The sequence below is a fragment of the Dipteris shenzhenensis genome, chromosome 17 (genome assembly GCF_047967505.1).
Source record: "Dipteris shenzhenensis isolate YYH24624 ecotype China chromosome 17, Dip_SZ_1.0, whole genome shotgun sequence".
In the NCBI taxonomy this organism is placed as follows: Eukaryota; Viridiplantae; Streptophyta; class Polypodiopsida; order Gleicheniales; family Dipteridaceae; genus Dipteris; species Dipteris shenzhenensis.
The window spans coordinates 31,661,303-31,683,398 of record NC_141612.1 but is presented as its reverse complement, the minus strand read 5'-3'; the positions used below and the strand labels follow the sequence as shown (position 1 = coordinate 31,683,398).

The following is a 22,096-nucleotide window of genomic DNA, read 5'->3' as shown; positions in this document are numbered from 1 at the left end:
AAGTTATATGTATGCATGCATGCATGCATGTATGTATGTATGTGTGTATGTATGCATGTATGTATGTATGTATGGCCCATGCATGATATTAATTTACCATAAGAGTCCTCTAAAGTCTTCAAGATATCATAACGGTATTAACAAACACCTTTTGAGAGTTTAAAAACTCTAAAATCTGGTAGATATGGAGTCACACACAATGCTGCACATGCATGCATGGAATGTACATGTCCTTGGTTCATCGATCAAAGGCCATTGATACATATGGTGGGACCAGTGCACTACACTATCTACATGGCATGGGCATGCTTGTAATGCTTTAATATTTATATTTATATAGTTAAGGTCCATGTATGAGATTAATTTACCATTTGAGTCTTCTAAAATCTCCAAGACTTAATAACAGTGTTAATAAACACCTTTTAGAGTTTTGGAACTCTAAAATAGTTCCAAAATCACCAAGACTTAATAATGGGGTCAATAAACACCTTTCAAAGTTTTAGAAAGCAACATCAGTATAATCTCAAATAACTTTATAAACACCTTGCATTAGTTACAAAGGTTTTTAAAGATGTGTTTGCACTGACTGAAGCACACATCTTCAAGATAAAGCAACATGAAATGGAGAGGGAAAGAGAGGAAAGAAGAGGGGGAAGGAATGAAGGTAAGGGAAGAGCGAGGGAAGGAGAGGGGTAGAGAGAGAGAGAGAAGGTGGGTGACAAGGAGGAGGGGAAGAGATCACGCTGCTGCAGCAACATGGAGGCAACGACCCCCAAAAAAAAGAATTAAGTTTTTTATTTTTTTTGGTCGCTGCCTCCGCACCATCGTGGTAGCACGATCTCTTGGACAAGGGAGGAAGGAAGGAGAGGAGAAGGGAAGAGAGAGGGAGAGAATGGAGGAGAATGGGAAGAGAGAGGGAGAGAAGGGAGGAGAAATGGGAGGAAGAGGGAGAGGTGGAACGGAGCACAACGCGAGGGAGAGAGAGAGGGAGGAAGGTAGGAGACCACGATGGGGGCAAGAGTAGAAGGAAGGACTAGAGTAGAAGGAAGAGGGAGAGAGGAAGGGAAGAGTAGAGGAGGGAGTAATAATTTTCTTAAAATAAATTTTATTAGATAGGGGGTGTGTGTGTGTGTGTGTGTGTGTGTGTGGCCGCCATGCTGCTGCAGCAACGTGATCTCTTAGGCACACTATAGAAGAAAGGGAGGGAGAGAGGAGATGAGAAGGAGGAGAGAGAGAGAGAGAGAGAAAGAGGGAGGGAGAGACGGGGCAGAAAGACGGAGGGAGAGAAGGGAGGAGAAAGGATAGGGAGAGGGAGAGGGGAGGGGAAGGGGAGCGCAACATGAGAGAGAGGGGGAGGGAGAGGGAGCACAATGCAATGCAAGGGAGGGAGGGGTGTGATTGAAAAGGGAGAGGGAGAGATGAGAGTCAATATACTTCCCTCAAGGAATTCAAACTTCTCGCTCTAGAATTCAAACTTCCTCCCCCTCCCTCCTTCCCCATTCCCTTCCCCATTCTCCATTCCCTTCCCCTCCCCCCATTCCCCCCTTTCCCTTTCCCCCTTCCCCTCCCCCCATTCCCCCATTCCCCTCTTTCCTCATTTCCCCCCTTCCCCCATTCCCCCCTTTTCCCCCATCCCCCTTCCCGCTCCCCCCATTCCCCTCCCCCCTTCCCCCTTTCCAACCTTTCCCCTCCCCCCCTTACCATCCCACCTTTCCCCTTCCCCCCCTGCCCCCCCCTTTCCCCTTCTAGTTTAGCTAATAATTGAAACTTGAAATTTAATAAATTAGCTCAAAATTAACATAACTTCCTTATATGAGACCCAAATTTAGCCCTCCAAGTACTCAATTTGATAGGCATAAGCCATCTGGAGTCATCTATATGGTTAGAATTTTCAAATTCCAGCTTATAGAAAACGTGTGTAAAGTATCATGCCCGTTAAGTATAAGCACATTCGAATGACACACTTCATATTCTCATAAACATTGGTGCAAAATGGTGTTTGTGGCGAGTTTGATCATTCAAAGCATATACGATGGGTACAATAATTTACATGTGCCACAACATTAGGTTGGATTCACATGTGTAAAGTATCATGTCCATCAACTATGAGCGCATTCTTATGACACATCTTAGATAGTTTCTTTTGGCGGTTGTGCAGATTACATGGTGAAAAACGGGGTTTGTGGCAATATTGACCATCCAAAGCATATCCAATGGGCACGATAATTTTACATGCATAAAATATGCAGGATTGATGCCTACACATAGTATCATGTCCATCGGGTATGTGCGCACTCGAATAACACACCTCAGATCATGTTTTTCGGCGGTGGTTGTGCATGACACTTAGTGAAAAATAGGGTTTATAGTGAGTTTGACCACCCAAAGCATATTCGATGGGCATGATACTTGGCACAAGACTCAAAAAAGGTGAAATTGACATGAGTGCAAGGTATCATGCCCATCCAGTATGTGCGCACTTGAATAACACACCTCAAATACTATTTTTGATGGTTGTGCATAACACGATGAAAATTTGGATTTGTGCCAGCTTTGACCATATCCAATGGGACACGATACTTTGCACATGCCTCAACATAGGTTGGATTGACATGTGTGCAAAATCATGCCTATCCATATGAGTGCATTTGAATACACACTTCAAATACTATTCTTTGGCAATTGTGCATAACACTGATGAAAAATGGGGTTTGTGGCATGTTTGACCATCCAAAGCATATCCGATGGACACAATATTTTTCATGCGTCTCTAATTATATTTGATTAATACATGTGCAAAGCATCGTGCCCATCAAGTATAAGAGCATTTGAATAATACACCTCAGATACTATTTTTTTGGCAGTTGTGCATGACACTTGGTGAAAAACGGAGTTTGGTGGCACGTTTGACCATCCAAAGAAAATCTGATGGGCATGATATTTTGAATGCTACTCAACATAGATTGCATTGATGTGTGTGTAAAGTATCATTCCCATCGGATATGAGTGCATTCAAATGACACACCTCAGATACATTTATGGCGGTTGTGGATAACACTTGGTGAAAAACAGGGTTTCTGGCAACTTCGACTATCCAGACCATATCTAATGGGCATGATACTTTGCACACAGATCAACATAAATTGGATTGACACACGTGCAAAGTATCATACCCATCAGGTGTGTGCATGTTTGAATAAGACATCCAGAGCGTGTTTTTGGTGGTTGTGTACGACACTTAGTGAAAAATACAATTTGTGGTGAGTTTGACCATCCAAAGCATATCCGATGATGATACTTGGCACAAGAATCAACAAAGTTTAAATTGACATGATTTAATGGTATCTTTCCCATTTGGTATGTGTGCAATTAAATAACACACCTCAAATACTATTTTTTGGTGGTTGTGCATAATACTTGATAAAAAAGTGGGTTTGTGCCGACTTTGACTATCCAAAGCATATCCGATGGACACAATAGTTTGCACACACCGCAACATAGGTTGTATTGACATGTGTGCAAAGTATTGTGTCTATCGGGTATGAGGTAATTTGAATAACACTCCTCAGATACTATTCTTTGGCAATTGTGCATAACACTTAGTGATAAATGGAGTTTGTGGTGCATTTAACGATCCAAATCATATCTGATGGATATGATATTTTTCATGCATGTCTAATTAGGTTATATTAACACATGTGCAAAGCATCATGCCTATCCAATATGAGAGCATTCTAATAATATACCTCAGATACTTTTTTTTAGCACTTGTGCATAACACTTGATGAAAAATAGAGTTTGTGACACGTTTGACCATTGAAAGCATATCCGATGGGAATGATATTTTGCATGCACCTCAACATATATATTACTATTGATGTGTATGCAAAGTATAGTGCCCATTGGATATGAGGGACGAATGACACACCTCAAATACTATTTTTTCATTGTTGTGCATAGCACTTGGTTAAAAAACAGGATTTGTGGCAACTTTGACCATCCAGAGCATATCTGATGTGCACAATACTTTGTATACAGATCAACATAGGTTGTATTGATGAACTTGCAAAGTATCATGCCCATCAGGTATGTGTGCATTTGAATGACACACCTCAAAGCATGTTTTTTTTACAGTTGTGCATAACACTTGGTGAAAAATGAGGTTTGTGGTGAGTTTGACCATCTAAATCATATCTGATGGACATGATACGTTGCGCAATCCTCAAAAATGGGGTTTGTGGTGCATTTAACCATCCAATGATGGGCAAGATATTTTGCACGCACCTCAAAATAGGTTTTATTTATACTTGTGCAAAGCATCATACCCTTTGGGTATGAGCACATTTGAATAATACACCTCAGGTACTATTTCTTAGTGGTTGTGCATAATACTTCATGAAAAAAGGTGTTTGTGGCACATTTGACCATCCAAAGAATATTAGATGGACATGATATTTTGCACATGCCTCAACACAAGTTGTATTGACATGTGCAAAGTATCATGACCATTGGTTATGAGCACACTCAAATGAAACACCTTAGATACTATTTTTTACAGTTGTGCATAACACTTGGAGAAAAACAGGGTTTGTGGTGACTTTGACCATCTAGAGCATATTTGATGGGCATGATACTTTGCAGACAACTCAAAATAGGTTATATATATACACGTGCAAAGTATCATGCCAATTGGGTATGTGCATGCTTGAATAACACACTCAGAGCATGTTTTTTGGCAGTTGTGCATAACACTTGGTGAAAAATGTGGTTTGTGGCAAGTTTAAACATCCAAAGCATATTCGATGGGCAAGATACTTTGTATAGGCCTCAACACAAGTTGGATTGACATAAGTGAAAATTATCATGTCCATCGAGTATGTGCGCATATGAATAACACACCTCAAATAATATTTTTTGACGGTTGTGCATAACACTCGATGGAAAATGGGGTTTGTGGCGACTTTGACCATCCAAAGCATATACGATGGCTATGATATGTGCATTAACATAGGTTGGATTCATGTGTGTAGAGAGTATCATGCCCATCGGTTATGTGCACATTCGAATGACACACCTCAAATACTATTTTTTGACGGTTGTGCATAACACTTGGTGAAAAATGGATTTATGGGGACTTTGAACATCAAAAGCATATCCGATGCACATGATACTCTGCACGTGCTTTAACATAAATTTGATTGACACATGTGCCAAGGATCGTGCCCATCGGTTATGTGCACAGTCATTTACACACATCAAATACCATTTTTTGGCTTGAAGTTTAGGATATAGTGTATAGGGTATAGGGTTTAGGATTTAAGGTATAGGTTTTAGGGTTTAAGTTATAGGAAATAGTGTTTACGGTATAGGAATTTAGGGATTAGGGTTTAGGATTTAGGGTATGGGACAGAGTTACAAATATTAGCCATGCTACAAATATTAGCTGGTGAATTTGGTTTAAGTATAATTAAACTTCATTCACACGTTTTTAATAAGCTGGAATTTGAAAATTATAACCCTATAGATGACTTTAGATGGCTTATACCGATTGATTTGAGTACTTGGAGGGCTAAATTTGGACCTCATACGATAAAGTTATATTAAATTTTGGTTGAATTTATCAAATTTCAAGATTGAAAGATTAGCCACACTAGTTTGAAGAAGCTCCTAAATTTGTCTTTGGGAAAATATTCTCCATTAAAATTTTATCTTGGGGAGGGTAGGGAAGAAAGTAAATTAATGGAATGGAGGAGAGGAAGGGGGGGGGGGAGGAAAGGGGGAGGGGGAGGGAAAGGGGGGGGAGGGGAGGGGAAAAGGGGAGAGAGGGGGGGGGCGAGGGAGGGGGAAGGGGGGGGCGAGGGAGGGGGGGGGCGGGAGGGGAAAGGTGCGGGAGAGGGGAAAAGGGAGGAGAGGGGAAAAGGGGAGAGGGGGAGAAATAGGGGGAAAGTGGGTGGAGGTGGAGGTGGGGGAGGGGGAGGGGAGGGGGGGGGGAGAAGGGGCGGGGAGGGAGAGAAGGGAGGGGGAGAAGGGGAGGTGGGGGGAAGGGAAAAAGGAGGGGGGGAAGGGAAAGGAGGAGAGAGAGAGAGAGAGAGAGAAAGAGAGAGAGAGAGAGAGAGAGAGAGGGAGAGAGAGAGAGAGAGGTGGGAGGGAGAGGAAGGAGCAGGAAGTTTGAATTCTAGAGCGGGAAGTTTGAATTCCTTGAGGGAAGTATATTGACTCTCACCTCTCCCTCCTCCTTTTCAATCACACCCTCCCTCTCATCGTGTCCCCTTCCTTCCTCTCTCACTCTCCCTCTCCCTCTTCCTTGCGTTGCGTTGTGCTCCCTTTCCCCTCTCCCTCTCCCTCTCTCTCATGTTGCGCTCCCCTTCCCCTCCCCCTCCCCCTCCCCTCTCCCTCTCTTTCTCCTCCCTTCTCTCCCTTTGTCTTTCTCCCCTCCCTCTCTCTCTCTCTCTCTCTCTCTCTCTCTCTCTCTCTCTCTTCTCCTTCTCGTCTCCTCTCTCCCTCCCTTTTTTTTTTTGTGTGCGGCAGCATGATCTCTTCCCTTCACCTATCTAATTATATTTATTTTTAAAAGATTAATCCTCCCTCCTCTACTCTTCCCTTCCTCTCTCCCTCTCCCTTCCTCTCTCCCTCTTCCTTCTACTCTTGCCCCCATTGTGGCCCCCTCCCTTTCTCCCTCTCCCTCTCCCTTGCGTTGTGCTCCATTCCCCCTCTCCCTCTTCCTCCCCTTTCTCCTCCCTTCTCTCCCTCTCTCTTCCCATTCTCCTCCCTTCTCTCCCTCTCTCTTCCCTTGTCCTCTCCTTCCTCCCTCCCTTGTCTAAGAGATGGCGCTGCCACGGTAGCACGGAGGCGACGACAAAAATTTATGGTTTTTTTTTGTCACCGCACCACTGCGGCAGCACGATCTCTTCCCCTCCTCGTCACCCACCTCTCCCCTCTTATCTAATTAATTTCTCCCCTCCCTCTCCCTCTCCCTTTCTCCCCTCCCTTTCCCTCTCCCATCCCCCTTCCTCCTTTTTTGTGTTAAAATTCCTCTAAAATTCTTACTGCCACTGCAATGCAAGAGATCTCTCCTCCCTTCTCTCTTCCCCTTTCCTCTCCCATTTTCCCTTCCCTCTCCTCTCTCCTCTCTCTTCCCCCTTCCCTCCCCCCCCCCCTCTCTCTCTCTCTCTCTCTCTCTCTCCCCCCTCCCCTTTCGTCTCCCCTCCTCTCTCTCTCTCTTCCTCTTTCCCTCTCTCTCTCTCTCTCACTCTCTCTCTCTCTTTCTCTCCCTCCCCTCCCCTCCCTCTCCCTTCCTTTTTTTAAATTTCTTACTGCTGCGACAATGTGTCCCTTCCCTCTCCCTTCCCTCTCCCTCTCCCTCTCCCTCTCCTCTTTCTCTCCCCTCCCCCCTCGTGCACTCTCTCTCTCTCCCTGCCTCCCTCCCTCCCCATGGCAATGTAAGGGACTGCGCCAATTTTTTTTTTCTTTTTGTGTGTGTTGGCATGGTAGCGCGAAAGCTTCCTTAACCCCCCCCCTCTCTCTCTCCCTCTTTCCCTCTCTCCCTCTCCTTTCCCCCTCCATTCTATCTCTCTCTCTCCCTTCCTCTTCCTTTTACTTCTTTCCCTCTATTTCCCCCTCCATCAAGATACATCATTTGAAGGTGTTTGCTTTAAAAACCTTTGTAACTATTGCAACGTCTTTATTGGCACCATTATAAAGTTATTTGAGATTATACCATTTTTGCTTTTTAAAACTCTGAAAGGTGCTTATTGGCACCGTTATTAGCTCTTGAAGATTTTCGAGTTTCGAAACTCTGAAAGGTGTTTATTAACACCGTTATTAAGTCTTGGAGATTTTAGAGGACTCTCATGGTAAATTAATCTAATGCATGGACCTTACACACACACACACACACGTATGTATGTACGTACATATGTACATATGTACGCACACACACACACACATATATATATATAGTTTATCCATGGATTTAAATGATTTTTATTCATTAAAGTTATTAATAAGTTAAGAAAAAGTTAAACTTTTAAATGAAGATTCTTAAAGATTAAAAATTATACTAGGATTTCTACAATATAGAGTAATGTAAGAATTACATTTCTTAGTTTTTGCATTATTAGTACAAAATGATAGTGTGAGTAAGTAAACTCTTTATTTCAAAAGGGTAGTGTCATCTTTTGGTTTTGGAAGGATATTATCATAAAGTAGATTTTTTTAATAGAAATTTAAGTACAAAAGTGAATCGGGACTATGCACCAATCTATGTAAGAAGTTACGTTAATTTTTATAATTTTAGTTTTATTTGCTACTGTTTCTTATCTTTTGGTGTAGCTTATCTTTGTTACGTTTTTATAATTTTGCTTTTATTTCCTTCAAAACACTCTAAAAAATTGCTTGTTTTTATGTTTTTATGTTTTTATCTGTGTTTTGGAGAGTGAGATTTTCCTTAAATTTTATCCATAAACTAGTCCAAAAGTATCTATTAAAATGAATTGTTGCATTGACAAGTCCAAAATTAATGAAATAAGTGTTTAATGCCCATGACGTTGTGACATGGCTCGCCACCATCCTCTCTACAAGGGTGCAATCAACATACAATAAACAAATCCTTAGGAATAGTGTAGTGTATAGAGTGTTCCATGAAGTAAAAGTGACTGAATGCAAAGGATGAGTAGACACGATTGTGAGGCCATTAAAGGAACTCATAGTTTGCATAGCATATGGGTCTTTCACAGGGGATCATGACAAGTGTGAGTACATTGCAAATTGTGAAGAGAATCTAGGAGGTAGGTCAATTTTTCCCTCTACACGAAGATTGAGTGACAGACAATGGAGAGACAAATGATGACTCACCATAGTTTGGGAAATCTTTTGATGACCTCAGAAGAGGGAGATAACTTTGCAATTGTCACTGCCTCTAGGGAGAACAAGGAAGATGATCCATACTTTGTGTTGTAGTGAACCAAACCCAAGCACAAGGTTGAGAATGCATTTAAAGATCATTGGGTAACAAGCTATAAGAAGTGGGATGTAGTTGGACCTACCTAGTACAAAAAAACATCCAAGAGAGGCCACGATTACATTATGTTACATAAGAGTCCGCAAACATTGGTGTACTCCCATCTATGAAGAGCTATTAAGTTTAAATTGCAAGTTGTGCCTAGAAAAAAAAAGGGCAAGAGTGTATTTAAAATTGATTAAACATGCATGAGCACATCATGGGGCATCTTGGAGTATTAGATGAATAAGACAGTACAAGAAAATGTATTCTATTGCATGGGTGTAGTTAACCAAGGAAAATGTATTCTACTTATCTTGGAAAAATGGAAAATGTATTTATAGTCCCAAAACCCACCATGCTTGTTTTACTAAATCCCAAACAATCCCACACTTTTTTTAAATCCCAAATGAGGGGAAATGTATGCCACTTATCTTGTACAACCATCGAGCTAGTGACCACAAATCTTGAACAAATGAGTTGTACTCATCTATGCTATGCCCATGGCAAACGAAGCACGTATGACCCAACCGCATCTCAAGAAATTAATCATCTGGTCTAACTATTGTGGCTATCAATACCACAATGTGACCCTATACATCAACAAGCTATTTCTTGATTCCTTCTTTCCTCATATTGAGGGTGCAAATGTTCCCCTTTAGTACCTCCACTTGTTGGTCACTCGCTACATCTCTATATGATTCTATCAGTTGGGCTTGAAGCTGGTGAAATAGTTTAGTAGCATCTACGTAGGCCTCTTTCAAGAGATCCACTCTATGTTGGATTTTAGTCAGGATGGAGGACTAATTTTCAAAACTTTCAAGAGCCATAACAAGCTTGCATAGAGCCCTAGTGGCCCAATATGCATCCTTCCTGGCATGTGAGAGGGGAGAGATCACATATGAAGCGCCTTCATTCATTATAGAGAAAAGGCAAAGAAGGCTGAGAAAAAAGAGGGGACCGCCAAAATGTGGAGGCTTGTGAGGAACTTGCCAGATTTCTATGTAACCATGGCATCTGAGAAGATTCTAAAGAACGAATTGTTCTTTGGAAAAAAGGATAGAGATCATTGCATGGAGGATAACATCGTTTAGTAAGTGAAGCACGATGCAGTGGAGAGTGCCATTAAATTTTTCCTCATTGAAAAGAACATCCCTGTGACTCAATACAAGATTGACATTACTTTCTTAAAGCAGAAAACAACAGATTTATCCTCAGTGAAAGAAAAGGCATGGGCACACAAGTGGGTGAGGGTGCAAGAAGAAGGGTCAAGGGATGTCACTTCAAGCATGCGTGAAGACATCCCACAATTGGTGCTTACGTATGCAGAGAAGCTAATCAATGACAGTCAAATGAGAATAACAAGAGGACTCCACAACATCTTCCAATTCACTTCACTTTTAAGCTCTGCAATGGTGCATATGCAACAAAGAGAGACAAGTGAGAGGGTGGCATAAAAATATAGAATCTTGAATCCTTCATCCTCTTGATGTGGAGTCCGTATCGTGATCTACAAAGCAATATATGAGGAAGAAACAAGAGGTTGTGTCTCATGCTGGAAGAGTGAGAAGTCCCTATAAAACAACATCGTATACCAGACATCCACATAAGCCCAAGCAAAAGTGGTCATCTTTTATTGGAAATGATAGAATTTTTATAGCCACCAGGATGGGAGGTCACCCTATGCATAATGGGATATTTGTTTGAAGCCTTGATCAGAAAAGGATATAACACAAATGTTATTGAGCATATAACATTGCATGCAATACTTTGAAGTGTGCTCCCATGTGATAACTAGATTTAATATCATGATTCAAGGCGAGGCTAATGTTTAGGAGTTAGAAGATGGTGAAGGACTCACTATGGGTTTTGCTACCAATGATGGCATAGAGGATGCCACCAGGCTAGCAGTTAATTACCAGCCACCACAATGGCCTGCAATTACTCACTTGCTAGCAGTTACCACCACTAGGCTTGAATGCATGATTACTACAAGTACAATAAATTACCAATTACTGGGCTTGCATGCTAAGTAGAGTACTAGAATGAATGGTAATGAATGATTAGAGGTGATTAGGCTCATGATTTACTTTTGTGGTAATTACTACCCATTGGTGGTGGCTATCATCAGCCACATTTATCGTGGCTAAGATTCCATCGAGCTGGCAGTTAATTACCAGTCCACTGCAATGGCTTTCTCACTTGCCAAATACCACCACTGGGCATCTGCTTCATGATTACCAGCCCATCTGGGGTGGCGCATAAGATTCCAATTTTTATATAACATGTTATTGGATGTAGATGTACATTGTAATTTGTTATGCTCAATTTTCACTTGATGAATTGTAATTAATTATCTAGATGGCACCACCGAGCCTCCAATCACTGCAGTGGCTTAGAATACTTTTGCCCTCATTTAGGATTTATTGCAAGGACTAAAATACTAGTAAAATAGGACTATAATTTCCTTGGTTTGGGATGAAACTAGCGCTAAAATAGCTCCAATGACCCACCGTTGTGGTTGCATGGAGATACAACTAGAAAAATACAATTAGAAATTTAGAAAATGCAATTGACAATATGGCCCTTGAGTGGTCCACTCTAGGGGCAAGGGCCATATCCACATGCATTATACAATACCCAAGATGCCACTAGACACTGTATGGCATGTCGATATGGCCCTCGCCCCCAAAGGGGACCCGTAAGGGCCATATAATCAATTGCATTTTCCTTGGTTGCACAAGAAAATACATTTTCCTTGGTACACAAATATATAACTTCAAGAACCAGAGCAGGCTTGTCATAGATCTCCTTCTATTTGCTAGCGCGGTGGTCATCGTAGACCTCCTCCTATAATACGTAAAAATAGGTAATGGAACTATAACCTCAAGAACCAGCACAATGGTCGCTCGAAGATAACCTTGAATCCTGGGCGATGACAGGTCTTCAGGCTAGAGACTGTGCTAAGGCGATGTTCACAATGATAGATCATGTCTCATTATTATAGCAACAACTAGTGTGGTGGTCTCTCTAAGCTAAACTATGATCTACATGGGTGTGCTGCCCAGTGGCAGAGGTGGCAAAGCTACGGCAAAAGGCTACGTGATGATAGGTGGTCAAGCCATAGACTGTGCTACGACAAATAATAGATTGTGTCTCATTTTTATGCCAAGAACAAGGGTGGTGGTCTCTCCAAGCCAACCTTGAATTTTAATGATCTGCATGGGCACGTTGCCCAGTGACAAGTGGCAAAGCTACGGCAAAAGGCCGCACGATGATAGGTGGTCAGGCCAAAGATTTGTGCTAGACAAAGTAGTGCAGAAGTGCACGATGTAGCACAGAGCTACCATGTGTTGAGCTCTACGGTGTTCAAAATAAATAGATTGTGTCTCATTATTACGCCAGTGGGGCATCATGACGTCGAAAAATTTTTCGACGAGAGCATGAGTCCACATAAAATTCAAAATCTCCCCCATGAGCACATCACGTGGCGACTCCAAAATGGCCCTGAAAATAGTTTCGTGATTGGCTACACCCAAGCAAATATTGACCCATCATCTAAATGGTGAATTCAATCCAAAGAATTTCAAATGACCCATGTTAAAGTACACCCGAGCCACAATGTATTTTCCAAAAATTATAAACTATAAATTCTAGCCCTTGTATCAATGCTTTATCAATGTTTTTACTAACACTATCATAGTCTTGCTTCAGCCTAGTTTCGACATTTATTTTTACATTTGTTTCCAAGATTTATATTAATGCTTATCTTGTTAATAGTATTCATGTTTTCTTTGATGTGAACATCAATTTTGCAAAAAAAATGGTGCTTTGCATTTTCTAAGTAAGAAGCATTGAAGTTTAACATCAAAATTGCATGTATTGTAGGAATGAAGCAAAACAAGGAGCACATTTTAGGAACAATTTATGATTATTGCATGAGAAACAGACATGGATTCCAAATAACAAATTTCCTTTTTTTTCTTTAATTCTTTGTTTTTCAATAAATATTGAAGTGGCATACCTCAAAATCTATGGTCATTTTAGAGTTATATATGTACATGACATTATAATTAGATTTTCATAAGCATACATCTTGAGTGTTCAAAATTAAATATGTGACAAGTTAAAAAGATCGTATTTTTCTCTTTCATGTTTTATCATGGAATGTTTAGCTTCTCAAATTCATCGTGGGAGGAGATTTTAGGCTGCATTCATTTTGTAAAAAGGTTAGAACTAATGAAATTTGTGTCTTTTCTTTATATATTGACTAGTAATACAAATTATTGACAACTTTACAAATGGAATATCAATGGATATTTTGACTTTGATTTTATAAACTTAATCTTTTAAAATTTTCCTATGTGCGATAGCCAAGGCAGGGGGGAGGAGATTAATCAAACTCATTTTGGGACTAGTTAAAAGTTGAGTAGGGGGACATCTGGAACCCAAGAGCCACATATTGGGTCCCCCTTTAGCAGCTACGTATTAGGTTTCGTCTTAATGAAGGCAAATTTGACCTACTGGTTGCCGTGATGGAGCGAATCCCAGATGACTAGACAACTAACTACATTGCCTCTTCTAAGGGTTGACAAACCTAGTGGCTTATGGGAAGGATAGGCCTCAATCGCCTCTCAGCAAGGATTGTGTACAGGAACCTTGAGACAATGGGGCCTCGGTTCGCAACTCTCAATAAGAAATGGCAAGTGAGAAGAGGCCACGTATTGTGGCAGAATAGGTTCATAAATATTTGGAAGCAGTGTGATGTAGGGAAAGCGAGCTTTCTATTGTGGAAGATCACCAACTTCTGGCTGCCCATTAGAGGGTCGCTTGTGAAATGAATTCCTATATCTCCGATTTGCCCTTTATGCGGTAAGGCTGTGGAAGCCTTAAAACATTTGTTTTGTCCTTGTCTGGTTACCAAGGAGGTCTGGGGTAGAGTTGAAGCTACAATCAAAAAGGCAGGGATCATGTCTCAATTATATATCAAAGGAAGCCTGGAGGATGGTGATGCTTGGGGAAACCTTCAGGCTCCCCTCTACCCTCCTAGCTTCCTGGCAATATGTTTGTGCAGCTATATGCCTCTCCATCTAGGAAATGAGAAATCACTTGGCCTTCAAGGTCCAGATCGCACTCAGCCATAAGGAGTTCACCATCATAGCTATGGTCAAAGTGAATCTTAGGGATCTTGGCTTGATGTTAGGAGAGAAATCCCCAATGATTAGTCACTATCTCCTCATTATTGGCTCTTTCATCTAAACACTTTTGGGTCCAGGCTCTATTAGCGTAGGCCGCGGGTGTCCCCCCTTGTAGGTGGCCCAATTTTGTAATTGGTCTTTTCTTTTTTAGGCCTGACCAGCCCCTTAATATATTCGGGAATTTTAAAAAAAAATAAAAAAAGTTCAGTAGGGAGACATGTTCACAAGCTTGGAGTAACTCTTTTATCTAAAGAAAACAATGATACTTTCATCCATTCCGAATGATGGGATGTTGTGTAGGGTTAACATATAATACATGCCAAACTTGTGGACTATAATTCCATCTTATTGATACTTTGTCAATCCTCATCCCCTACATGAATATTAAACAGACAAGCATTCTCTAACTATTCCACTATTGGCATGTTTGAAAATGCATCTACAATATCAACCACTACTGGCTATAATCAATTACCACTAGATAGTGTGAATATAAAAATGTTATTCTCTTTTCATCCTCACATCATGCCTCACAACTCAAGTCAAATAGTCAATCATGTGCATAGCCAAAACGACTGTTTATTTAAGAAATAATAATGGTATAGTTATTTCGATTGACACTTTTTAGTACATAGACATATAAGAACCAGATATGCATAACATTTTAGCTTGTAAGAAGTTAGAACCTACCATAGTCATTGCATGACCATCATGGTCTTATCCCTATAAGCTATATAAATGCCATGAAACATCAAAAGTAGTGCGAAATTTTAAACATTGCTTACTATCATCATTATATAAAAGAAAAAGAGGAAGTGCACTAATAAGAGATTGAATAAGAAAACAAGGTGAACATTATAAAAATGCCTATCAAGGATATTGGCTCTCTCTCTCTCCCTCCCTCTCCCTCTCTCTCTCTCTCTCTCTCCCCCTCTCTCCCCACACTGCCACCTTGACAAGTTCCATTTTTAACCAAGTCTAGATCAATTCAATTTCTAGTTTTAATGTGTTATTGTTAAATATTTACACATTATTAAATATACTTGCCATGAAAAAGAACTATAAACAAATGATTTCATATTTTTGGATCTAATATTATTGACTAAGGGTCACATAGGACCTCAAATGGTGGTATGCATGAAAATATATGCATTCAAGCTAGAAAAGAAAAGCCTATGCTTAGTTGTACTAAATTTGTTATTATATGTAGCATGACCATGTCATGCCTTCAAGATCAAGGAAATTGTCTTACAAAATGAGTTTATAATTGGGAATTCTATGTAATGTCTTGAAACAGTTATGACATATTCTTTTCTTATAAATGTGCTATACCAAAAAAAAATCTAATTGTCAAACTTGGAAAATGGATACATCACGAGATATAATCTTTTTTTTAAAATATAATCTTTTAAAGAAGTAGCTTTACCTTTCTATCCATTTCTTCATAAGGGTGCAAAATTAATTTTAGTTTTAAATTATCAAACTTGTGAACTTGGTACATACATAAGGAAGCAACATCATGAGATACAATCTTTTGTTTGTTTTTTTTTCAAATAAATGCCGGCTTTTATTAAGTACTAAAAAAAGAGAGGTTACAAAAAAAGGGGGGGTTAGTCCCTTGGGAAAACTGGGGAAAATTTTGGCCAACTGGGGGTTGGAAACTCAGGGCCTTCACTCTAGAAGAAAGCGAGCAAGTTACCATAATTTTTATTCATCTTTTAAAAAGTAGCAAGTTACCATAATTTTTATTCATTTCTTCATAAAAGCACGTAGAACTCATGCACATGAGCATGTACACGTGCACTTCTATGTGTGTATGTGAGTGCACATGCATTTCTATGTCTATCTGTGGGTATACAAATTCACGTGTGTTCATGTACACACATAGACATGGTGCATTGTATATTTATGGCTTATTGTTTTTAAACCCTATTTATGTAGATCCATGTGATTCCTTCTCTCTCTCTCTCTCACACACACACACACACACACACACACACACACACATGTGACACACACAAGTCTTTCTCTCTTACAAAGACATACACATTAGGAAGAAAGGTAAAATTTGAGCATTTTTACTCTCTTGCAAGAATCCCATAATGCAAGCAACCTTACCCTAAAGCATAATTTTGTCTATGAAAGGAAATTACCAAGTTGTGTCGAAGGCATATAAGGACAATAAGTTTGTGTCTTTGAGGAACGTGAAGCTCATGAGAGCCATATGCTACCTGGTGATGAAAACCCATGTACAAGAGAGCAAGAGATACTGGAAATGTATTGGGATTGGTAAAGTGACATATAGCACTAGGATCGATTAGGATGATGGGAGGAAATTTCCACCATGTGCAAGGATGTGTAAAGGTGTGATTTAAAAGTAGCTCTTTTTATGTATAGATGAGAAGATGCTCGTTGTCGAGAATGGCTATCATGTGCGAGAATGAAATGTGCAAGATGTCAAGACTCCACTCAAAGACTTCTTGGTTTTCATAATGTAAAGGCAATACTAGGGTAATAGCAAGGTAGCTTTTCTGGCATGCAGTTGGGGCACAAATAACTTAGCCAAAAATTATGTCTGTTGTTGCTCAAATGCTCGTCATTTTCAATCGCCACACAAACATTTTTGAAGGCCTTGAAATTAAGGGCAATGCTCAAGCTTAAGGGGGACTTCAATCTAGTTTTTTGAAACATCATAAGAGGGAGTGCACCTTTAAAAATCTAAAAAATCATATAAATATCTAGATTTGCAAATGAAACACATACATTATGTCCCTTAAAATTAAAGGCAACCTTGAATCCTGACCTAGATTTCTCAATTTTGGCCGAGAAAAAAATATTTATGTATGTCTCTTGTTGCTCAAGTGCTGGTTACCTTCAATCCCCGCACAAAACATTTTTTAAGCCCTTTCAATTAAAGACAATCCTCAAGCGTAACCAAGATTGCATATTAAAATTTTCCAAAAATGATATAAATATTATGTGGATTTTCAAATAAAACCATGTATTATGGACCTTAAAATTAAAGGCAACTTTGAACCCAACCGGATTTCTCAATAAAACACGATATTATGCACCTTAAAATTAAAGGAAACCCAACCTGGACTTCTCAATAAAACCCGTATATTATGTCCCTTCAGATTAAAGGGAAGCCTAGAAAAATATAATACAAACTGGTTTTTGTGAGCACTCACTCACCTCGATTGCTTCTCTTGAGCGTTACAAGATTTGTGTCGTTTGCCCATCCTTTGATCTCATTCGATCATCCACACCTTGAATTTGTTTTTCATCTTGGGTTGTTTTTCATGCTCTGCATTTCCTGATCGTCTGATCTCTTTCTCGTTCTCCGTCACCTTCGTACTGATCCGTTGCCTTCGGTCCAGACCGCGTAGTTCCCACGACAGACCGTCGCCTGCGGTACCTAGACTCCAGTCACATGCAGTTCCAGTTGTGAGGAACCAGACTTCGAGGAGGTGCTGAACTGGGAGCGAAACCCAATCCTGCTGTCTTTGCTCGCGTCGTGTTGTACCGCAAGCTGGCTTCTCCGCGTAGCAATATTGTAGGCGGAGGTTAAGAGAAGACGAGCGGGAGACATCTTGAGAGGTACTATGGAGCTAGAGTGCTGCCGCGTGTATAGACGTACTTGGTTGTGAATGAACAACGATAATACGCGCGGAGTGAGACAGTACCCGAACACAGACACAACACCCCTACAGAGTAGAATGGTTGCTTTGTAGAGATACTGGGTTGTGAATGAGCGATATACGCGCTGAAAGAGAAGAAGGAGATAGCGAGACACACACATACATCCCGTGACACACTCTACAGAATCTGATTCGAAGGAGTCTAGCCAAGATTGCCGGAGATGTTCAATGTTGTCGACAAAATCAAGGTATGGCCCTAGCTGTTTCTGTCAGCAGCTTGAGACGTCAAGGACGCTATGGTTTTGCTGTAGATCGTCATGTCCGATACGATCGTGCTTGTGTCTGTAAACGTTCTTTTCAAACGATTCACAACCATCTCCCTGGTTCAATGCATCTTTGTATTTACCCTTCCAAGCTTGCTTGATTCACTGCTATGTTTTGCTTGTAGTTGTTCAACTGGTTGCGCTCGCGGCATCATCAGAAGAATCCCACATCTGCGAAGCCAGGTCCGTGCAAGCTTTCGGGTGATGGAAAAAGTTGTCTGACTGCCGCGCATTTGCACTTAGTGTGTAGAGTAGCATGAGCTAGGTAGCTAAACACTCGGATGCTCTGCTGCAGGGGCCGGCGAGACCAGCGCCGGGAGCAATGGGACGTCCACTCGGCACTCTGCGCGAGCTTGCGTGAAGTATCGGAGCAAAGGGTGGATCTCTCACTTGAATCCCTTGCATTTTGAGAGGAGATCGTGCGCTCAGACGAGAGATGTGTACACGGAAGAACAGCAACGTGCAGCACAGCGATCATCGCAGATAGCCACGCCTCAAAGGAGCTCAAGCCGCGACCAGTGTCAAAACATGGCCGCCAGCAATCGATCAGGAGTAGCACGAGGGGGGGAGGTCGACGTGGAGAAGTCGAAGAAGCTGGGGATTAAAGGCGACAACAAGAAGAGCGAGATAACGATTTTGTTGGGTGACAAGCAGCAGGGGATAGTGGCGACGTTCAAGCTCAACAACAGCAACAACAATGGAGGGAAGCTGCAGGCGTCGACGACAGATTGCAGCTATGGCGAATGCAAGGTGCTGCAGGGAGCTGGATCGAGCAACAGGTTGCAGAAAAATCGAGTGCTACCATTGATGCAAGAGGTGATGATGATGAACGAAGAAGTGGAGACGACGAAGAAGAAGCTGCAAGACGCCGCCATAGCCAAACCTCAAGCTCAAGCTCCTGCTGCAGCTGCTCAAGCTCCATCTTCATCTCCAGCTCAAGCTCCATCTCCATCTCCATCTCCATCTCCATCTGATCTCCCTCGACCTCCCGTCGTCTTCCACCACCATAAACACCACAGTAGTAGCACCATCCACACCGCCACCATCCCGGAACCTCCAAAGGAATCGCCTCTCAAACGTACCGGCTCCGTCTCCCTCAAGAAGTTGAGCTTCGCAGCAGCTTGCAACTCCCCCGATTCTCCCAACTCCCCCCGTGACACTAAATGGTGGAAGGTAATTTTGCTGCTGCGGAGCACATCAACAGCCCACCAGCTAGCTAGCTATCCGATCATTCCAGCTTCTTCTCGTGATGATCTCTTAGTCCCCTCTAGTTATCCGATTCTCTCTCTCTCTTGTGTCTCTCTCTGTCTTTCTTTTTCTCCCTCCCAACGACCTTTTGTTGTTGTTAAGAATTCTCGCTCTCTCTCTCTCTCTCTCTCTTCCTTCCCTCGTAGATTGTTCATGCCTCCCATCAACGTTAACGATTCTCTCTCTCACCTGCCTGCTCAGCTAGTATGTCCCCCCATACATTGATAAATGTATATGCTTTAACTCCTTTTCATGCTTGTTCATGTAATTTGCCTCAAATCCTTTTCATGTAATTTGAAGCTTGTTCATTCTAATCGGCCAAGATTTGCCCTTAATACGCTGGTTGCCACCCATCAGCCTGCACTAATTAGGCAGAATCATAATTCTTGACAAGCTCCGTGCCTATATTGATCTAAGATCTGTGGTCTAAGATTTGGAAGTTTGAACCCAGAGGCAGGGCGTTTGTGACGTCTGATGAGCGATTGTCGTTATGTCTGTAAATTGTATCTTGCCTTGTGATTTTGTCACTTAGACTCGCACGACGTGCCTTTGTAAGCCTTTACACCTACATTTTCTGTTGCATTTGCAGAGTTAATCTCTCACACGTACATGGCTTCTGACCTCCGTTGTCCTTTACACTTTTCTCTTTGCTGCATCTACACAGGTTTTTGCTGTCATTTTGTGCGGCTGCCAGCTATAGCCTATTCCTTTCGGATGCTTAGCCCAAATACGTTCATCTCACGATCGCGTGCAGTTGCAACTTGCATCTGAGTCTGATTTCAATTTTGCACGTTTCTTGCGCGTATTATGAATCATGATTCTCAACTGGTCTGCCTTTAATGTTCTGCGCTGCAGCTGCTGTCTTACTCCAGATCGGGCTCTCCCAAGAGCCCCAGCTGCAACAACCAGCATCGAGAGTGGAGCAGCCAACAGTTCGAAAGAGTGACCAGTAGCCATTCCGTGCTCCAAGGCGGCAGCATGAGCACCATGGGATCTCCCTGGAACTCCGAGGCTGGCCACCGCTTCGAGCACCGCCATCACTCTCACCGCTGCTCTTGCCCCAGCAGCAGACGAGCCTCCTTCAACAGCAGCTACAAACAGGGTCAATGGATCACTACAGACTCAGAATGTGAGTTTACCAACTCCAGCACTGCATCCGTAACTTTCTCATAGATTCTCATTTATAGATCGGCGGCATTTTCAGCATGAAATTCCAATCACCTGCACTTTATTCTATCATTGGCCGAAAGAGCCTTGCACTTATTTGGATGAACCAGAATTGCAGTAATTCTAGCTCAAATTCTTCAACCTTATACATTCGTGGAAATTTCAGCATAATTAACCATAGCACTAACTTTTCAAAACAGTTACTTAAGTTGTGACTAGATTTTGAGGTGAGGGGGAAGTTGCTCTATCTGTCCACTTTGGACTTTATTGAAAGAAACATTCACATTCAGTTGAATGCACCGAAATTACAGACCATTGATATGCCCGCTTAATTTCCTCTTGTGTGAGCAGATGTGGTTTTGGAGCTTTAACTTACAAGGATGATCAGACTAGAGATCCACGACTTGGTGTGTTCTCAACGAAATTTTGGATGAAAAATATTGATCGAGTTGTATCTCCAAATTTGCAAATTGTTATGCATAAACTTTTCTTCGATGAAAACTTGACGAGGTGGCAGCCACCAAATTTAAAGCTCAGTCGTCCATCTTTAACGATCCTTTCTTGTGCTTGTAGGCAGATATGGGTTGGGGCCTGTGCAAAGATACCTGCTGTAAATGGCACCCTTTTTGAACTGAATGGACTCGCAACTAGTTGCATACACCAAACTTGCAGCTTATTTAGTTTTGATCTTCTTCTTGTTTGCAGATGTGGTTCTGGAGCTTTGAATATTGAGGCTGGAGCCATAGGTGGGAAACTGTGAGGCTTTACAGATTTCCACCTTGAGACACCAGATGGATGTCAGCTGTAGTAACTAGAAGTAGAACTGCAATACCAGCTTTTGTTGTTTTTGGGTCTCGTTCCCAGCCCCCTGACCTTGCCCAAAACCTTGCACAAAACAGACTGTACAGATTGTAGCCACATGTTGACTTGTGTGAAATGTTGATAGATCTCATTGCTTATATTGCCTTCGCGCTTTGCTCTTCTTTTTAAGTTTTTTTGTAATCCTTCTGCTGAGCAGGAGATCTAGCTAGATGTATTAATGTGGATTCCTGGAAGAGATGCGATTAGTGTGCATGTCTTAGAGCTACAACTTGCTTTGCAAAAGCTATATATGGATGATCAAAAGACTTAAGTAAAAAACTATGGCATAGCAAATCACAAGTTTTGTGCTATACATTTAAATATGACATTTTCCATGCTCGTTTTAAATATGATAATGGCCATCTTCATGGATTATTGCCTAGATTTTGAGAGGATTTTGCACAAGAATGAAAAGAATGTCTTTTAAAATTAAAGTCACTAACACCTAAAATTAAAGTCACTGACTCCGCGAGCAAGCATATTGTAGTTTTTACAAGCACAATAGTAAATACTACATGACCATGAATAATCTAGTTTTTACGGGCACGTTACATTTCGACACATTGTTTGTTCAACATGATTCTCTATTGCATTTGGAATGGAGTAGACTACAAAACAATTGTTAGCTAGAATTTCTTGTGGGTATTTCAACCAGTATCT

General features: G+C 41.3%; 1 protein-coding gene across 3 annotated transcripts; it reads left to right on the top strand.

The window, feature by feature from the left end:
* The first annotated feature begins 17,410 nt into the window (after positions 1 to 17,410).
* LOC147891990 (uncharacterized) lies at positions 17,411 to 21,621 on the top strand. 3 transcript variants are annotated; one of them, XM_087388787.1, is made up of 6 exons: positions 17,411 to 18,085; positions 18,286 to 18,343; positions 18,456 to 19,333; positions 20,264 to 20,537; positions 20,927 to 20,982; positions 21,281 to 21,621. In XM_087388787.1, the coding sequence occupies exons 1-5, from the start codon at positions 18,059 to 18,061 to the stop codon at positions 20,944 to 20,946; spliced, it is 1,257 nt and encodes a 418-aa protein (XP_087244913.1). In that variant the 5' UTR covers positions 17,411 to 18,058; the 3' UTR covers positions 20,947 to 20,982; positions 21,281 to 21,621. The 3 variants fall into 3 exon arrangements, with proteins under 3 accessions (XP_087244913.1, XP_087244912.1, XP_087244911.1); XM_087388786.1 differs by having other exon boundaries at positions 21,153 to 21,621; XM_087388785.1 differs by having other exon boundaries at positions 21,149 to 21,621.
* The last annotated feature ends 475 nt before the right edge of the window (positions 21,622 to 22,096 follow it).